The following is a 21,001-nucleotide window of genomic DNA, read 5'->3' on the forward strand; positions in this document are numbered from 1 at the left end:
ACAGACATGTCCACGGTGCAATTTATCTTTTCATATGAAGAAATAAAAACGCAGCCATGTAGTAAAAAGTGCTGTTGTTGACACAGCCCTGCGGTAGCTTCTTCTTTGTCTAATATCCGCTGGCATGGGAGGCCAGCAAACCGGGCGCAGCCGGCTCCTACATCGAACTAACCCGATTGTAAATTACTACAGTGAATCAATTAATCACGTCATGTTTGTTTGTTATGCTTTTTTTTTGAAAAAAAAAAAAAAAAATACAGGATCCTGCTGGGATTTTCGAGTTGGTGGAAGTAGTCGGAAATGGCACCTATGGACAAGTCTACAAGGTTGGTGTCAGCCTCCATCTGACTATGTGTGTGTGTGTGTGTGTATGTGTGTGTGTTAAAGCTCCAACCGAGAGAACAAACAGGCGGAAACTGGAGCACTAACATGCATTTATGTATTTTTTTCCCCTCTCACGGTCTCAGGAACACGTTTATTATAACCCGTCCCCTCCCCTCCTTCACTTGGGACCGGTGCGGTCTGGACTGGATTATCTCTCAGATAGCGTTTTGGCATCTCACCGCTTCTCATCCATTCATTATTTTTTATTTTACCGATGCAAACATCATCCCAGCTACACCTATCTCGGTCCCAAGGAGGTCCCACCTCTTCCTCCTCCCCCTCCTCCTCATCCTCTCATCCACACCCCAGTAAAATATTCCTTGCATACTGCACGCGTTGCTTTGCACTGATCAGTCCAACCCCATCCGTGCATGACAGCCTTTACCACGCTGACCGACTTGTGCGCCATTGGGTGGGCGGTGTTTCATTGCGCATTTGTGCACACCATTGCCCAGCAGGCCTTTTGCTGGAGTGGCTCTGTGCTGCATTTATGGGGATAGGCTCGTTCATCCCATCACACATACACATACAGTGGAAAAGGCATTTGATGGAGACCTGGTGCTTCTGCGGCCCAGATTACCGCCTCCATTGCCCCATCAGAGACAAGCAGCAAGCAGCGACATCATCCTGCTGTTGCCTGGTAGAAATGAGAGCAGAGGAAAGAGGAGGACCAAACCACAGCTGCTGGGTCTCTCCAGGCTTCTACTGATCTGTTTTACTTTGAAATCAATCATATGCAGTGCTCCTGTGAGGAAACGTGTGTTTTGTCGTTGTATGTGGTTGACTGACTGATCATGACTCTGTGTTTTTCTACTTTACCAAAGCTTTTGCATGTCTGAGCACTGGCGTCGCTGCAGGAAAATTTGGTTTGTTTGGAATTGATGTTAATGTCACGTGAGACAGAAGGTAGCCATGGGAAATATCCCCATGGTTATGACCTGCGAGCATTTCACACCACCGGATAACCCTACTTGCAGACATCTTGCGTACCACAAACTGCATGTCGGAGCTGGTTCCAACTGTGATTGACTCTCATTTGCTTGTGGCTGGAAAATAGTGCCTTTTTTTCTCTTCTGTGTTGTGTTGCAGCAGTGGGGGTTAGCCAATCCCAAACCCTTTTGGAACAGATCCAAGTGAAACTCGGCAAACATAGAACACCTTGACTTGCAGCTTGTGGTTCAAGGGTAAATCAACATGATTATTGCCATAGCCTACTTTTTTTCTATGTTTAATTTAAACACAAATTGAGGTTTTCTAGCACTGAGCAGTGGTTGTGTGATAGAGTTGGTCAAGTGAGGGTTAAACAGTCAGCATTTACAGAATAAGGATTAAATTATGTCTTAATTATGGACATTCCTGGACATGTACAAGCTTTCAGTAAAATGAGATTAGCAGTTGGATGTTGATGTGTGTGTATGTGTGTGTGTATATATATATATGTGTGTGTGTGTGTGTGTATATATGTATATATGCCAACTTCCATATGATATTAGTGAAACAGAGCCAGAGGTGATTCCTTCACGTCTTGATGAGAACATATACTTGGAGACAAGTCAGTGTTATAGAAAGCAGCAAGATCTGCATCCTCAGGCTTCCTTTCCACAACTGCTGCAGTCACTGAGTTTCTAAATGATGGTTTTAAAAGGGTCACATCAGCCTCCTAAATTTTTTATCTTGGCTTCTGACACACCGATTCTGACAAAATAAAGCTGATTAAAATATTAATGATCAGGTTATATGCACAAAATTACAGTCAGCACTGCTTGTGCTAACAAATATGCTGGAGTATGTATGTGTTTGATTTAAAATTCATATACATGTTCCAGGTGTCCAGCGTCCAAGGCCCTGATAGGAGGTCCATGTGGACCCTCTTACACATGTGCAGACAATATGCACAGGGTACATTTTGAGCTTTACTCTTCTTGCTCTTGCTCTGCAGTTTGTAGGCCGAGGCTCATGGTAAACATAACCTAAAGTAACTAACACACAAGTATGCTGTCCTCCAGGAAATCATGAAGTATATATGAGGAGCCATTTTAGGCCTTTTAAGTGGAGTCTGAGGAAGCACAGCTGAAGGGGGGGATCTTACTCACCTGAGCCGCTGCAACAAAATTAGGTTGTAAGATGTTGACACTGAATCATCAGGGTTTGGACATCACTCGGCTGTAAACTCATACATGGAGAGTAACTCTTTCTGTCACATGATGATCAGAGTTAATTCAGAATTAAATACACCTGAACTCTTGGTATCTAGGCTTATTTTCCATATGTACGACAGTGGTGTCGATGTCCAGGAGACAGTCTGAAGGTCCTCTGTATCTTTGCCTCTGAGGATTACACAAGTGACCAGCAGCACTGAGCGATTCCACCGCTGAGACGAGTGTCACTTTGAATCAGATATTAGAGTCATGGACATTAAGGCCGGCCCTGAGGCGAGCCTCTGTGAACGTCTGCTCAGCTGTTACCTCACACTGTGTACAAAGACACGTCCCTTTTATAATTAAGCACAGTGATGGCGGTTTGGGTGTGTTTGGTCTTTTTCTTTTTTCTTTTTTTTTTTTTTGTGTTGGGAGAAAACAATACCACAGAAATCACATCTTGATTTGATCTGAGTTTTTTTTTTTGTTTGCTTTATTTTGTGTTTTTTTGTGGCTTGAGGGGGGATGATGGCGGCTCTAAACGTTTCATTAAAGCAGGGGGACAAGTGGTTGTGGAAACGCTCAGATGCACTGGAACATAAATTAACCTTGACATTTTGAGTTTAGTTCCTCAGGATTCAGTGAATCATAACCACGTGTGCCATGCGAGTGAGTGTGGATGAACTTTTTTTTTTTTTTCCCTTCCCTTGTTTGCAATGCCTGCCTTGCAAACAATCTGACTCAAAAATGTATGTGTGTATGTTTAGATCTGCACATGTGCACTTGATCAACACTTAGCGATTGGTTGGGCTAGCGAATAGCTGCAGTGTGCGACTGACTGAGGCCTGTTGCAGCTGTGTGCACTGACAACAGCTGTTGGAAAATGAAAAAGAAGGGAGGTTTGGGGATAGAGAGAGAGCGAGAGGTAGAGAGACATAGAAAAAAAAGAGGAACCACAAAAGAGAGAGATGCACTCGCCCTTTAATCACCAAAGTGTTTTTGTGTAGTTGCTAAAAAAAAAAAAAAGGATGCTGAAGAACCTGGATGCATTTCCACATTGTGAAAAGATGAGAAGTACATATCGGACCTTTAAACATGTCAAACATCAAACTGTTGTTCGCACACTGTAAAAAACAAAAACAAAACAAAACTCCATCCTAAAAATAAACATGCTTCTGGCGACAGTTGAAATTAATCTAAATGAATCTCAATGTGTATTTTCCCTATGAAAAAGTTAATTAAGAAATATAATATCTACAATCTGGAAAATTGTGTTTGGTTTAACAACGAAGCAGGAAGTAAAAACAAAACAAGGCAGTTAATTGAAGACACTAATCAAGAACACAACAACACAGAAGAAACATGAACATTACTGCAAGGAAAAAAAAAACCCAAGCAAACGAACAACAAAATGAACCTAAACTTCATTAACAGCAACCAAGAGTGAAGAGGTCAGGGGTCACAGTGTTTCTGTTTCCATTAATCAGTGGGAGGTAAAAGGGGGAAAATTAAATGAGAGGCAAAAGGAATTTTTAAAACTCTGGGGTGAGACCACACTCAGCATGTGGGGCTGGGAATCCCCCTCTCTGAGGAAATGGTTTAACCCATTTATGACTTGCTGAGCTTCTCTCCTTCAAACCAGAGCTGTAATTGTTTCAGCCTCACTCAGACGGGCTGCGTTCAAGTTTACAAAATGTCCAAACTGAGCAAACAACCCAAACTGTGATTTTTCTTATTCTTAATTCCTTAAATCGACGGAAGATGAAGTTTTGTTTGATGCTTGCTTGTTGTGGGTGTTGGCAGACAGCGAGTTGATGTTCATGAGGAAGTAGTGAAACGGCGGAAGTCATCAGCACAGTGAGGAGAAGTTGGTGGCTTTGCTGTGATTGCTAGATTAGAAAACCACAGCCCTGTTACTGTTGCTCTGTCATGTATCCACATGAAATGTCACAGCAGTTTGGAAAATGACAAGTTGACACACTTTAAATTCTGCTGATGGCACGATAGGCGACTTAGAAATGCAATGCAGATAATGATATTGTAGAGATGGAGATAATTAGTGTGAAAACCATTACTGTGTAAAGTCTCCATGCCCAAGAATACAGAATATTAGTACAAACTCTTTTTGGGTCAAACTAATAATTATTTCCATTAGCAATTAATCTGATGATTATTATTGTCTAGTGATAGTAAAATAAGACCCATCACTCTGAGGGTTAAGCTCGACCAACAATCCAAAAACCCCAAAATCCTCAATTTACACATTGACATGAGTCAAAAAAGATTTGAATTATTAATTAAGAACATTGTTGATGATTTATTTTCCATCGATCAACCTTAACTCTTAACTAATACTTATATACTGCTTACATGTACTAGCAAAATCCAAGAAGCAAAGCAGTTTAAATCATGAGACACAAGACCTTTGCACTGAAATCCCACTGAAAGCTTTATCACTGTTTTCTAATGAATAATTAATTTAAAATAAATACAGATAAAATCTGCAAAATATTATCAAAGTGGGCAAATTTTCTTTAACTGTATTAGGACAACCCACCCTCAAGATCAGATGTGGAATATCTGCTCAGCTCTGATGCACTATATTGTAATGTTAGCTCCCTAACCTGGAGGATTTCTCTGAAGCCTTCCTGAAGTTTAGCAGGGAAACTCCAGTGTCCACTGTAGATGAAGGCTGCACGTCTGTGTTATTCTCCAATAACTGCCAATATGAATACTGCTGGTCCAAAACACACACAGTTGTTTAGTTTTTTTGTTGACAGCAAGCCAGTGAATAGATGGAAGAGTAGGTGTGATGTGATGACAACATTTAGATTTGATTAACTGACACGCAGCAGCATTTTCTGTATCAGCTGCGGGCAGGAGACATTTATGTCTTTTTGTAGGATTGCAACTGATGATTATTTGCATTACTGAGAGGCTTGTAACATAAAAACAGATAAAACAGATAAAGAACAGCAATTCAAAGCAGTTTCATTTCCTCTGCTTCTCTTCGTCCTGACTTTATAACGGGAAGGATGCTTGTGTTTTTTTTCTGTTGCTGTTAAAGTGAAGCTGGGTGTGGCTCTCCACCAGCAGCCTGTCATCAGTAGAGCAGAGCACCATCACTGCAAGTCCCCCAGGAAATGCACCGCAGCACTTCAATGAACGCATGGCAGATCTGTCAGATGCATCCATATCTAAGTGCACACGAGAGGAGGTTTTCTAACTCTCTTTATCCTCGTGTAAATCTGCTTCTGGAGCCAAAGCATACGCATTCTAGTGAAGTTTCAGCGGGTTAACAAATCTGGTCTGTCAGGACAATACTGGCCTTACATTAAATATTGGATGTGGAACAGTAAATACTAAAACTGGTGGCCACAGTTACAGAAAAGTCTGTCAGTCCTGCAATAACATTTGATTTTTCTTTGCTTATTTTATTAATAAATAAACAAATTATGTCTTATTTATTTTTAAACTAATATGTGCCTGTGTCCAGTTTACAAGAGCTGCAAACACTGAAAAAATATAATTAGTCAAACATGTCCCATGATGGTCTAAATTATGGCTGCAACTGATGATTGCATCACTAAATCATTATTTGACATTTTATCGACAAACTTGCCAAAATAAGACTGAAAGATCCCATAACAGTGTCAGAACAACAAAACCCCAAAATATTCCATTTACAATCATATAAAACATAAAAAAGCAGCAAATCGTTGTATTTTAGAAGCGGAAGCCAATTAAATATTGGCACTTTTTGTTTGATAAATGACTTTTAATCGATTGTCAGTTGTTTAATTTAATGTTGATGAACTGATCAGTTGGTCAACTAAATTTTAAAAACACCTAATAAAAAAATAAAAGTAAAAAGTGCTTAATTTTCTATTAGTTTCTACTATTTCCAGTTCTATGGGGAGCTATTTATAGGCCAGTCCCGACTCTGTAAAGTGGAGGAACTACAAAGCTGTCAGAAGGAATAGACTCATGCAAAGCTGGCTCACCGACCTTCCGGCTATTCAAACTGGAATGTTAGTCGTGTTTGCTGTGACCTTTCACGGCACAGGAAGTGAAGAGCGGCCACAACCAACAGCAGCAGCAGCAGCAGCAGCAGTAAAGTAGGCCGCGTCTCCACTGGGAACTTTTCAATACAGTCAGAACTACTGTTATCTACTGTGACCTTTCCAAACAGAAGAAGTGGAAGCTCTGCCACCGATAGCAGCAACAGGAACTTGACTTTGTCACGATTCTTGATGGTGAGGTTGTGCTGCTTTGTGTTCCCACCCATGGCTCCACATAATCATTGTTTTCAGTGCTGATGAACAAATACTGAATTTTTCAGTGTGAAGGTTCCACCACAAGTATGGCAACACCAGAACCCAAAGTGATTTCTTCAGGCTGCATTAATTTTCAGCTGTGAATGCTAGATGTTGGAAACATTTCAAATTTGATCAGTGCTGAGCTTCAAACTGGTTTGTATACCACGACATGCCCTCACAGTGCAAGCTGTTTTTTTTATTACTACAGCATTAAAGGTCCCATATTGTATGAAGTGAGACTTCCATGTGATGTTTGATTATAGATCAGGTCTAGGTTCTGTATTAATACTGTGAAAGTATCAAAGCGCTCGGTACAAACAAATCACCACAAACTGAGCCTTAAAACAAGCTGTCAGGACTTCTGTAACTTTGTGATGTCACAACAAAACAGTCATCGCTCTCAGCCATGCCCCAAGCCCCACCCACCTGGACCCACTTTCCAACCTTGCAGGATTTGCTTTCTGTGAGTGTTTTACCTGAAATCTGCTATATTTTTATTCGATCACTCAGAAAACAGTCAGCCAATCGGAAAGGAGAGGCTCAGAACCTCCTCTCTTCTGATTGGCTCACCGACCTGTTGTTACTGGAGCTCCAGAGAGAAACCTGAGAGAGGAGATGAAAAACTACATTGAGATAGTTTTTGGTTCTTAAAACCACAAATTTATCTTCTTATGGATCAACACTTCAAATAAAACACAGGAGAAGTGTAAAATATGGGACTTGTTTAATTAATGTCCCTGAAAGCATAAAGAACCTTGACTGTTTTTAGCACTCAGAGGATTAATTGCTAGAAATCCAAATGCTCAGTTGTTGCTTATTTTGATGACTTTACTAGATAATTATTAAGCCTGTTTATTAGTCTAACTGAGCTGAGAAACTTTCAGTTTTAGTAAAAATGATATCTGCAGACAAAAGGCATATGAAGTGAAAGAGCTGCCAGTGCACCTCCATAATTAACTGTTATGATTACAGCAGCAGAGATTATACTTTGAATGTAATATTGCATACAAGCGCACGTGAAATCATAGAATAATTATAGAAGTTATAATGAATTTTTTTTTTTTTTTTTTAACTTGAATACATTTGAAATTCTTCGTACCATTGTTAATGAGTCTGTTCGCGGTGACCAGCTCTGCCTGCTAGCTACAGTTAAGCTAAAAATAAGTCACAGCCTCAGACAGTATCTGGGTCATGTTCTTTGATGCTTACTTTGTGGACTGATGCAGGGACTGTGCTGCTGTTGCTGGTGGTGATTCTCTGTGGATACGTTCATACATCAGGAGCAGGATCTCTGTTTCTCGTTTCACATTTGTTGGCTTTTTGACATATTTCTGTCACAGATGTTATTTATTGGCATTTATTATCCCATTTTCTCACACAGCTGGCGAAAGATCAAGAGAAACACCTTTATCTTGGGTGGAGACTGAGCCTCTGCCTCTGGCAGGGTTTGTGCTCACTCAATGCCCTCTCTTTATACTTCTGATTTTTGTTGTGTTCCCCTGAGCACTGAACACTGATTTCCAGCAGTTATAATCATGTCTGATGATAATGATTTTTGATTCCTCCGTCCGTCTGTCCCGTTCTCATGAACTTATCTCAGGAACGCCTTGAGGGAATTTCCTCAAATTTGGTGCCAATGTCCACTCAAGGACTCTTCAAAAAGAATTCATGCGCTAATCATGACACAATTTAACACACATGTCTAACAGGATAAAATTATGAGATTTTATATCCAACCGATCAATGGTCAGCGTCACTGTGACATCATAATTATTATTCAGCACTGTTACTCAGGAACAGAAGGGGAGACTGACTGGTTGGTAGAGCATACAACCGCGAAGTGGCAATTTTAGTTTAATAGCCAATAATCATTTAATTGATAATATATGTAATATTAATATATTATTAAAATTATTAATTGATTTGATTTGATTTGATAAATAATTAATAATTTTGCAAAATGTAAAATATATATATATAAAAAAGGTTCATCACAATTGGTTTTGTCCGACCTGGAGAAGCTGGAACCAGAGAACATTTGGCATGTTTTGCTTCATAATTAAGTCAAATGATTAATTGTTTATCAAAATAGTTGTCATTTAATTTTATGGTAATTAACAAATTGATTGTCTCACTGCTGCATTCATCACAAACTCCTAACCTATAGAAATGAAGGCTGTGAGAGTGAGGGGTCTATTAACTGAGGACTCCCACATCTTGTCTTACTTATCACTTTGTCACCGTCATGTGGTTTGACACTTTGTTTCCCCTGCTGCCGTGCTGCAGGTACAACACACATTTCATCACAGTCACACCGCCCGTATTCTCTGGATTTATGCTTTATTAGCTGGTGAGCAGCAGAGTGAGCGAGAGCACAGACAGGCTGTGACAAAGATCACGATGCTGAAAGTTCAGAGTAAGAGCCTTGGCTTTCTCAGCTGCTGAGACGCACCGTTAAACGCAGAAGAAGAGGTCTCTGTTTCCCTTTTTCCTCCTCTGTCAGCCCACCCAGCGGCTCAGACCCAGTCCTGAACCTGGCTGAGGATGGGAAAAAAATCTTCTCCAGTCATTTAAAGCCCATCCCCGATGTGGAATGCAGGATGTGTCCATGAGAGGAGAAAGAGGCCAGAGGTGTTGGGATCAAGCAGTGGAGGAGAAGCGCTTTGGGAACGAGGGATGGGTTCAAGAGAAGGAGGTAGTGCAGAGCTGAGGAGGAAGGTCGTGGCTCCTGAGCATCCCTCCTCCTCGACCCTGGTCACGTGCCTCTCGGGGATGAGGAGGAGTCTGAGGGTGGGGGGTTTGATGGGAGGCACATGTCGGCTATAATCCCTCAGCATGAGACAGCACACGCTGAGAGGAAAAGGAGGGAGCGATGAGGATGAAAAACAAGACATATTAAAATCATTTACTCGCTTCAATTATCAAGCAATTAAACATTTGTTTAGATGTAGTTACTCAGATTTCTATGATGCCTTAAAAAACACTACTTTACCCTTTTATAAACTTACCATTGTTATGACTTGGGAGCGTTCCTGCATTATCTCAAGGTGTTCATGCTCACAACTCGCCTTGTGTTTACATCATATAATGTTGGAAATGAAATTAGCTATTTTTGTCACGTCACTTACTGTATGTAGTGTTCAATAAGAAGATAAACTCCACTTGGCTATTTATGTTTATGGACAATTAATCCGCGAGTTGAATGACAGGAAGTAGTTGGCAGCAATTTTGATAATTAATCACTTATTAAACAAAAATACCGAACAAGATGAAGATGTAACCTTGAGGTCTGTGACGTCGTAAGATTTCTCTGAGGCTCAGATAAATGCCTCAGAACTGAAGTGTAAATCCACACGCTTGTTCCACTCACACTTCTCTATAAAAACCCTTCATAATTAACAAATGACCCCCTTTTTTTATTTTTTATTGTTTTGGTTTTGTGTCTGCTGGCGTCTGTGAAGGTTGTTATATAATACTCTCATCTACAGTGAGTGTTAATGTGGTGTTGGGTGGAGCGGTGGATGCATGCAGACAGTGCAAACAGATGGTTTGTTGTCGTAGCGCTGAGGCGGTGATGCTGAAGAGACCGGGAGTGTTAACGGTTTCTCTGTGTCTGTTGTGTAAGGTGTTGCTGAGACATTTTCTCCAAGGAACAAGAAACAAAAGAGGAAATATTTGAGTGTATTTTCTAACAAACTGTAGCTGCAAGACCCAAACATGTGCTGAGATTTAATGTCTGATCAGATTCATAATATTTTCCACTTACTCTCTCATCATAGTTCCTGACTGAAATCACACTTTTGCGAATTTTATGCTATTATTTTGTAGAAAACATGTTTTGTATGTTTTTCAAAGTAAGGTTATTATTTTGTTTTCCAAACTGCCCAAAAGCCCACAGACTAATCAGAGCAAAATATTTAAGATTAGTCGCACTAATCATCCTCACATCTGCTGCGAGGAGCGGTAGATTCCAGCCAGCGTATTAAAATATTAAAATTAACTTTTAATAGTTAAAAATTAAACTCTTTTCCCAGAAGAGTGATGTCGGTCTTAAAATTTCAGTTTAATATCCCGGCCTGCCCGTCCACTGATTTCTGCTTCCTCTTTTTTCCTTCCTCTTCCTCTTCTTTTACATCCTCCCCTCTCTTTGTCCTCTTCTCGATCCTCATCTTGTCTTATATATAAACAACAAATGAAAAAAGGGCCTTAACTCTGCCAGGCTTATAGGTTTGATTCCCACTCTGCTTCAGAAACATCCACCTAATTCTCATGGAGCTGCCTCCCTTGGTTATAACTTTGAGCTTCAGTGGTTTTTATTGTACAACTTCACAGATAAGAGTGTCGGCTAAATGCCTGAAATGTAATTTGGAAGTCGAGGGGTTGTGGAGTTGTTTCTCTGTGTGAAGAGGCTGTTGTCTGACTTAGACGGAAGGCGATTAGTAGTTTATTCGGTTGATTACGTCTCCTATTACGGACAGACATCCCTTTGTGTTTGCTCTTCGCTCCTCTGCCGCAGTCTCACTCGCCAGCAGACGTGCCGATAGACAACAATTCAAGTTTCTCAAATCCAGCTTGTTAGCTACAGCTGGGTGATTTTTCTTTTGTTTTTGTTTCAGCTTGCTCAACGTTTTCCGTGTGTTAGATCAATCATGATACTGTAACTGCTGACGAGCCACAACCTCTAAATACTCGACGTCCATGTGACCAAAACTGAAGTCCAGATGGAGAAGCAGCAGGAAAACTTCAGTCAGTTTCAGGAAAATGGATCATCCTGCAAAATAAGAGAAAGCAGATCCATCTGATGTTAAAGAGCTGACACCACATAACAACACCAAAGCGTTACGACATTTTGGGGGATCCTTTGGCAGAGATGGTATATAATATTCATTAGTTTGTAATCACCTGAGAATAAGAATCATGTTTTCATTAGCTTAGCTTCATATCTACAAAGGGAGCAGGTTCTCTTCCTCAGAGCCCGCCATGTTTTACTGCCATGTTAGCCCAGAACAGACAAACCAAACGCTTGCCTCTGTACGTTCTCCTACGCACCTGGAAGACGAGAGTGAGGGGAGGGGTATTCAGTCGGTTGCAGTCTTCATCCTCACTGCCAAATGCCACTAAATCCTACAAACTGTTCCTTTTTAATTGGTCTATTATACAAATATTTAGAAGAGTAACACTCGTTATCTCAGATTATAAGCTTGTCTCGTTAGCATAGCATTTTAACCGTGGTAAAAAACAGAAAACCAACAAAAACAAAAAGGAGGAAAGTCCTCAAGATGTTTTTTTTTATTTTATGTGGCTCATTGTTTGTCATCTGGGGGCACTTGCGCTTTAAACCAGATGGCAATCAGTGAATCCAGTCTTCCAGTTAAAGCTGCACACCAAAGTAATAAAGCAGGAACTACAGGAATTTGATAAGTAAGGACATGTACAGTAAGACTTCGTAGCTGCTGCAGCTGCTGCTTTGAAGAAGTATCTCCGTTCAAAGTTGAAAACATGTCAGCTGGAGTAGTGCTGAGTCTGGACTTTAGTATTTTTGTAGTGATTTGTAATAGTTTTCTCACAATGTGTAGCAAGACGATTTCACCAATAGCTTTACTCATTAAGTTGTTTTTTTTTCCCCCATCCTTGGATTTGAGCTCAGCTAAATGGGCAAGAGTCTCGAGTACACACACATATTTCCAAGGTCAGAGCATCAGTCACACGTGTCCAGTGTTTCTAGATGGGGTTCATGCCTCCCTCTCTCTCTCCCTCTCTCTCTCTCCCTTTGTTTCTTCTCAGGACTCCACCCTTATTGATTTTCCGCAGCACTAGGGAGCATTTCATACAACAGCCCCTTCATGCTGTTATCTGTGACCTGCTCCTGCCTGATAAAACCCACTGAATGCTTCTCTGTTAAGAACCAAAATGGCCGCCACCTGCTCTGAGTTGGGAGTGTGTGTGTGTGTGTGTGTGTGTGTGTGTGTGTGTGTGTGTGTGTGTGTGTGTGTGTGTGTGTGTGTGTGTGTGTGTGTGTGTGTGTGTGTGTGTGTGTGTGTGTGTGTGTGCGTGCGTGTGTGTGTGGGGGGGGCCTTTAGATGGCCATGTGTGCACGTTTACTCACGTGAAAATGCAATCGGCAGGGATGATGTTTCCAAACAACCCAACTTGCTTTTCTTTACCACAGGCAATATGTTTTTCAGATTGTCCGTCTGTCCGTCCCGTGATCGCGATTATCTCAGTAACATCTTGAGGAAAGCTTCACTTGGACTCAAGTATGAACTGATTAGATTTTGATGGTTAAAGGTCAAAGGTTAATGTCACTGTGACCTCATGAGTATCAGTAACTATTATTATATGTCACAATGCTTTTGGTAGCAGATCTCTGCGTGTTAGTGTCTGTTATAGGGTTTAAAATATGTTTCATATACAATTTATGCAAGTAATAACCTGAATCTGGCACAACACCAGTGCAAGCATAAGGTTTGTAATACAAAACTCTGTCACCTTTACTCAATTAAACTGTTCTCCTTATTTTTGACCAACAATTACCTTGCATGAAATTATCCTGTGATATTTAAAAAAACAGAAACGACTACGAGTATCGACAGTCCTCAGGCTGCATGATGAACGTTTTCTCAGTGTTTGGCTGAGCTGCTCAGTTTGCAGAGTTCATAGTTAAAACAGTTGGCTAAAAAACGCTTTGTTGAATCCAACACAGTATGATAAAGGAGATTAATGACCCTGTGAGTAGTTTGAATGGGGACTGAATGATGAGCCTCAGGTTATAGAATTGTTTTTGAGATCGAGATCCTGTTCGGAGAGGAAATTATTTCTTTTCCAGGGGTTCAGACAAATCTGTGTCTGGACCTCGGCCAGTGAGTCTGGCTCTGGCTAGTGTGGCTGAACAAGAAGTGGACTAACTGGCCCGCCAGATAAAGGCACGACCCACTGTTCCTCCTGTTGTCTTATTGTAGCCCCTCCCCCTGGACACACACACACACACACACACACACCGGCTAACTCTCAGCGTCTGGCCCATGTTCTTAATGACAGTTGTTGGCCTGTCTGAGCTTCTCTGGTTTTAACAGGTGGACATGATGGACTCAGTGTGAGTGTGTGTGAGTGAGTGTGTGTGTGTGTGTGTGTGTGTGTGTGTGTGGTGTTGGGGGGGCGTTACTGTATGGCGGCCATCTGGATAGGGAAAACAAAGCTCCTCTCGGGGGGGGGGGGGGGGGGGGCTGTGTGTCCTGGGTACAAGCTTAAGCGATGTCTTGGAGAGCGTATTGTTGAACTGAGGGAGAAGTTTGTGTTGTAGTTCAAATCTGTGATAAACTGTTCGGTCAGTGCGGCTGTGATACATCTGCATCACTCATTCATCCCTCAAAGTGAAAAAACACGTGGTCCTGGAAATGTTGTCATATTTCCTCCAGCAATCGCCCCAGATCAGGATCCGTATCAGTGTCAGTATCTGGGCAGATTTAAAGTGAAAAATAGGTCGTGCAGTTGCAGAGTCATGCTTAATTTTTTTTATTATTATTTTTTTTTTTAATGTAAAATCATGAAAAGTTTTTATCAAGTTGTGAGAACGTGCACGGAGGGCAGCCAGCTATGTCACCATGTGAGTGTTTGATTAAAAGATTTTCAAAATTGTAATTTACTTGTCCGTTGATCTGATTGACATCATTTGGCGCTGATGGGCATTTTAGGCCCGAGCATAGAAACACAGAACTACACATCCCAGAACAAGATGATGAGGTTTGTCTTTTTGACACAACAAATTTTCATGTGACTATTTGAATCGTCAGTTTTTTTTATAGAGAGTTTGTTTTTATTATCATAAACTTTGAGGTTTGACTGAGCCACGTTGACAGTACACACTGGATGTTAACAGATTCAGTTCCTCCTGAATTGCAGCAAGGCTGTTTTTTTTCATTATTGATTAATAATGAGTATCTTCACATATAGCTGATTTACTGTATGACCTATAATTTGTCAGAAAATAGTGAAAGTTGCCCCCACAATTCATTAAATCCCAAATAAATATCTTCAAATTGTTAGTTTTATCTGACCAGCAGTCCAGAAACTAAATGAATTATCTCTACTACCCCACAGCGTGCAGAAAAATAGGAAATCCTTACCTATACATGGAATGATTGGAATTTATTCTTGATAAATAACTAAATTGACTAATTATTTCTATATTATAGTAGAGGTCGCTTATTTTTCTTTTTTCTTTTTCCTCTAAGAAATGTTAATAGAACTCAAAGTATAAATCCGAACTTTGCTTGTTATCGTTCCTTTCATTCACTGTCAAGCCCTCTCTCATTATTACACACACACACACACACACACACACACACACACACACACACACACACTTGTTGCCGCAGTGATAATAAATCCTGTTTTTCTTTCATGGAGTTCTGTAGCTTCTTTCAGCCGTGCACACAGCGAGAGGCAGCTGGCTGGGACGACTGACAGCCTCATTTGCTTTTGTTTTCATCTGCTTCAAAACACAGCGAGCCGGTCTGAGCTGTCACCTGACCACAAACCCTGCCGTGTGGTTGGACCACAGGGATGAGCCTCAGCCAGCTGACCAGAACCCAGGCCTGTGATTGGGCCAGAGTTTCTGAAAGCACTTCCTCCTGTAGCCGGGCAGACTCTGTGCAAACTCCCATGAGCACTGAAGGGTTTGAAAACACATATAGCTGCAGTCAAGAGACAGACAGTTACAGCTAGATGTAAATGAATCCTCTGCAATAGTTGGGTAACGATACAGTGGCCAAGTGAATTAATTTTTAATGTTCATTTCTGTCAGATTATTCCTATCATTACATCAGGAGTTACAAATATCAACTGTTTTATTTTTTGGATTCATGTTGATGACACTGCTTCCCCTGATGTTGTGGGTTTTAAAGGCTTTAATAAGATTAGACGTTAATCTGAGCTGAAGAGAGACGCACAGTCCTTCAGATAAAGTGAAAATAATCTAATGTGAAGATACAAGGTTTTCATCTGACTGTGCTGACACATACGGAAAAACCTCACGAACGCAGGCGACGCCGTTTCGACTCTGAGGCCTTCTGTGTTACCAGGCAGATACAGAAAATCAAACGCACCTCAGAAGTTGCTCGTGCAGGGAGGGAGAAGCTGCTGCAACTGAGTTTGAATTGTTAAAGGAACAGCCTGAAATTTATTTATTTATTTATTTTTAATTTTCCTCATTTTGCCCTCTGAGTCACAGTCGAAGATCGAAATCAGTTTAGTCTCTGATGGGTCCAGTGTGGCCCAGAGGGAAAATGTTAGCCTAGCTGCACAAAATGTTCAATTGAACTATAATGCTGGTTATTAAAACTGAGTACTTTTCCAGTCAAACAAAGTGTTTCCGTAGCATCGATTATTGGAAACGGTCAAGAGTTGAAAGCTGGCAACCTTGTGTACATATTCTTTAATCTTTGATTTCCTAGAGTAATTACATTCCATAAAGAAAGGTATTGAGAAAGAAACTTCAAACACCGAGGTGGGTCAGGGATCTGGAAAGCCAACCATGATTCTCAGTGTTCCTGGTAGAAGTCCAAGTGGGGACCTTTGTTGTTGTTTTCCATCTCTTGTCTCAAAAATACTTAAAAACAATAGACAAACTAGTTGTTGCACTCTTTGTTGTTGTGTGGCTGTTGGACGCTCGTTGCTCTGCCCCGGGCAGGTTGACAGCAGCTGGTACACGGGTTATTGTAGTGTCAGATCTGGCACTTCTGCCCTCCTACTGCAGTTTTCCTACCAGCCTGTACACCCCCCCCCCCCCCCCTCCCCGGCCCACCCACCCATCCTCTGTTCAGCAGGTTGCCTTGGAGACTGGTTTGGAAAGTGTTTAGTAGTGCAACACTGTGCTTGATGAAAGGAGGGGATCTGGCAAAATAAGCTGTGATGTACAGAGATGTGGATCAATTGTTCGAACAAGGCAATAATCAGGGAAGTTCCAATCATGTTTTTGACCAATACCCTCCTGATATTGAGTGTGGCACAGCAAATCTAATATTTATGTCTGTGTAAACACTGATTTTTCTATATAACCCTAAACATTTGATGGTGTTTTACAGTTACACAGGCTCACATGAAAAACAATTTAAATATGTATTTGGATGATTTCCTTTGATATTTTCTGTAGTGTCCTGTAGTACTTTATCTAAGGAGAGAGGAATACTGTGTGGCTATCAGGGTTTGAATCTTTCTCAATGTCAATGTAAACAAAAAATATTTAGGTTTAAATAACAGCTTTTTACCTTTTCATATTTTAGAACAACTATTTGTGGTTCATCTGTTTTATGTACTTTGTGGTTCACACGCTAAAAAACATTGCTTTTGGTACTTCAGCTGAAAAAAGACTGGACTGAAACCACACAAACTAACAACGGACTGGAACTGGATCGGGCTTCATATACCCGACACCCATCCATTGAAAAATGACCGGATCGGGCTTAATCCCGATCCTGCAGTTAGGCTCGTGACTTTCAAACCACTAAAGCTCAGCGATGCTGTGAAGGTGCTGTTTGAGATGTCTGTTAGCATCATGTGGCTCGTGCAGGAACTTTCTTAAACAAACATAATAGAAGCCTGTGTGTTGTGGATGTTTCTGCTGCTCAACTGATCACCTTGTCTACCTTCAAGGTAAATCTCTGAACCATCCACCTCCTCTGTATCAGTTAGCTCCAGCTTCATTTATCATAATGAAAAAGAGAGCTGAAAGATATTATTTCCCCGGCAGACAGAGACCCATTGTTTTCTAAAAAGCTTCTGCCTTGCTCATCTGTCACAAAACAGCAGGAACTTATTACAAACCCTGCCTTTTTTCCTTTTTTTTCCCCCTTTGCATCAGCGCATCACCTGTGAAGCTGCAGGTGAAGTTGCAACTTAAATAAAAAAGAAAAAAAAAAGCACTGAAGGAAAGGCTGCTTGAGGCTTTTCGATAATCAGTGAACTGTGGAAAAAGTCTGCTCCAGCTACTTGGAAACACTTGATCCATGACCAGCTCTTTTCTGTCTCTTTAAACCTCACTGACATGCCACCAACCTCAAGAACAAGCCCAGGCATGTCTGTGGATAACACTGGCTGCTACACCTGTGAGTGTGGATAACAAGTGTCCCAGCAACACACTGCATATATGAAGTATGTAGCACATTTACACCAGACGTATTTACACTTTTAAAATGCCGTCATACGACACTGGAAATATTTTGATTATGGACACTCCTGAAAAAACTTGAAATTACATTTCTGTATCAGGATAAGAGTATGAAACTGGGATACAGTCAGTGTGTTGATAGTGTGTGTGATATTCATACTATTATTATGCATTCGGACGACCTGCAGCATAAAGAAAAGCAATAAAAGGGGAGGGTATGGTGTGTAAAAAAGAGTAAAATAACTCTCTTGTGGAGTAATGTGACCCTGCAGGGGAATATCACCTCCTCAGCTGAATAGTGAGAGTGTGTGTGATTGTGTGTTCAGTGCCCTTTGGAAATAACTTTGACCCCTCATAGATCTGTCTTGATGGATTGCTCATTCGTGGCAGTACTGCATATTTGGGAGTTTTTCTTGAGCTTCAATTTAAAAAAGTATTTGTTGTGCTGCAGAGTTCGTCTCTGAGAGGAGTAACTCTGATTCACAGAGATGCATTAATGATTATATGTTTTCCTAACTGGCATGGGCCGCTGTATTAGCCAGCACTGGCCTGTTAAAAAGCACTTAGACGCTAAAAATGGTTTGATTTTCAACAAAAAATAAAACTGACCAAAAATAACTCCATTCAAGTCAAAAGATTTAAATGATTAAATGATTTAAATTATATGTATGTCTTACAATAAAACCTCCATTAAAACAGCTGCTTTATGTCCAGGAAACATTGATCTGTTGGATGATAAATTAATAAGTCCATCTTGTATCGTGACAGTCCCATTTCGTTTACATTTCTGGCTCCAATTTCCTGGTGTCTGAAGACCTCTCCTCGTCTGACCTCTTGTCTGTTTGCACCTGTCTCTCCATGGCGGAGAGATCAGCATTGATGACGGGTGCTTGCTCGGTGTTGAGGGCTCCTGTGTGTGTGTGTGTGTGTGTGTGTGTGTACGTACTTTGTCCCACATACTGTAACTTGTCCTACTTCTGACTGGCGGCTGCACAGAGCTCAGGGGTCCGTCACAGTCAGGAAAGTCATAAAAAAACAAATAAACACTCACAGCAACGACCCACTGAACATCTGAGGGCTTTTTGTTATGCAAGGCGGCACCTTACTGATTCATGACTACGACTGTCGATGAGTTTGTGTCTGCTATTTCTACAGATTAGGGGGAAAACAAAAGCAAGACTGATTTGACTGTTTTCTGTGTGGAGTTTTGTTGTTTGAGTGTCTAAGGACAGGGGGTGTTGTGCGTTGTACAGATTGTAAATCCCTCAGAGACAAACTTGTGATTTTTGGCTCTCTAAATAAACTCAACTTGACTTGACATGACTACAAGGGAAAGATTGTGTGTGTGTGAGTGTGTGTGTTTGTGTGTGTGCTTGTCTTTAGTACGTGTGTGGGTGTGTGGGTGTGTGTGTGTGTGTGTGTGTGTGTGTGTGCATATTTACAAGCAGCGAAAGCATCCATGGAAGTCTGGCTCTGTGACAACACTGTAAAGGACAAAATAAAAGACCTGGATCTGCCTAGTCATAAAACTCTCTACACATACACACACACACACACACACACTGATTCACTCCCACTATAAATCTCTCAGTCAATCATCTCTGTCAAGCCAAAGGGCTTATTGTTCATCTTTTATCATCACGACATTGCTCTGCAGTGAAATCACTCTGTAATCGCCCTCGCTCCCTCTTTCTCCGTCTCTAACGGCCATGACCCCTCCTCTTCCTCCTGCACCATGTGATTTAAACAAAACCTCGGTGTCCACCCTACTCCCCCTGTTGTTTGATCCCATGGTAACTTGTGAGGCATGCTGGGATTGCTGGTTATTTTTGGCTCCTCAGCTGACGAGCTCTGCAGGCCTCGGACAGGAAAAGGTTAACTCTCTCAGTGGAGCCGTTAATGGCAAAGCGATGCCGTACTTTTTCTTTCTGTCTCGTTTTGGGTCGATAGGTTTCGATGGTGTGACCTGCAGTGCGTGTCCTGTGTTGCGTGACCTTTTGTCTCAACCGGATCGTAAACGTTGACTCTGTTGTATTTTAGCATTTGGTCCTATGAGCTTCACAGAAATTCTGCTTTACATATCCGTGTACACACAATCGGACATGTGGCGTAAATCTGTACTTCAATTGTTCAATAATTAAGAGATTAATCGATTAAGGAAATAACCGTCAGTTCCTGCCTTATTTCTTTAGTTTTACTTGAGTCAGGATGCCATCGTTCGCACCTGGATGTATGAACGGAGCTAAAGGGATTTCAATAAAGTTCTTTGAATCAACCCTGATTTTGGGGCAAAGGGGGCTTTAAATCAGTGGTTCCCAGCAAACGGGTAATCATTTATTTTCACTATATTTCCATCCATAAGTAACACAAAGAGAGAATGTGTGACTATTGTTGTCTTGAGTTTCAAACACTTTCTGTAATAAAACATCTAAAAGCAAAAATCTCATCGGACGAGGGTCTAATTTGTGTCAGTTCAGGGGTCCTTGGGGTAATTTCCATAAGCCAAAAAATACATTTATGAGGGGGATTTAAAATCTCGTTATTTGGTGAATGAATATCTGCACTTGATATTTTAAGTCGCTTCAAAGCAACATTTCTGGATCTGCCCCCCCCCCCCCCCCCCCCCCGCGTCTACACTCACAATGACTCAGCCAGTCTGGGGCTCCCTGTCTGGATCAAGCTCCCTTCGGCAGGGAGGGCGTTTGCTGTCGGACATGATGGTTACAGTAGGGCCTGTGTCTCTGCCAGCCGCGCTGTCCCGCTGTCACGCCATGCAGTGGGTAGAGGCGAGCGCATAGAGGGCGAGAGGGTGACATCATTCCTGAGGTTAAAAATGAACCAGAGGCAGATGTAAGGAGGATGATGCAAGCGTGGTGCAAACCCACCTGAGTGGAAACCCGAGGACCTGAGGAGGATGTACTGTCGTTCCTCTCTCCGACTCTCCTGTCTTCTCCTCCTCTGTCGTAATCCCAACTCTCCCCTCGCTGGCTAAATAA

At 41.4% G+C, this 21,001-nt stretch overlaps 1 protein-coding gene across 7 annotated transcripts in view; it reads left to right on the forward strand.

Annotated features, from left to right (window-relative positions):
• Positions 1-21,001, forward strand: part of LOC130178048 (mitogen-activated protein kinase kinase kinase kinase 4-like) — a 111,544-nt gene that overhangs the window by 446 nt on the left and 90,097 nt on the right. For all 7 annotated transcript variants that reach the window (XM_056390131.1, XM_056390135.1, XM_056390132.1 and 4 more), the window contains exon 2: positions 261-326. In XM_056390131.1, the coding sequence (XP_056246106.1) occupies positions 261-326 (66 nt within the window). The remainder of the gene's footprint in view (positions 1-260; positions 327-21,001) is intronic.

This window comes from Seriola aureovittata, chromosome 11, assembly GCF_021018895.1.
Source record: "Seriola aureovittata isolate HTS-2021-v1 ecotype China chromosome 11, ASM2101889v1, whole genome shotgun sequence".
Classification (NCBI taxonomy): Eukaryota; Metazoa; Chordata; class Actinopteri; order Carangiformes; family Carangidae; genus Seriola; species Seriola aureovittata.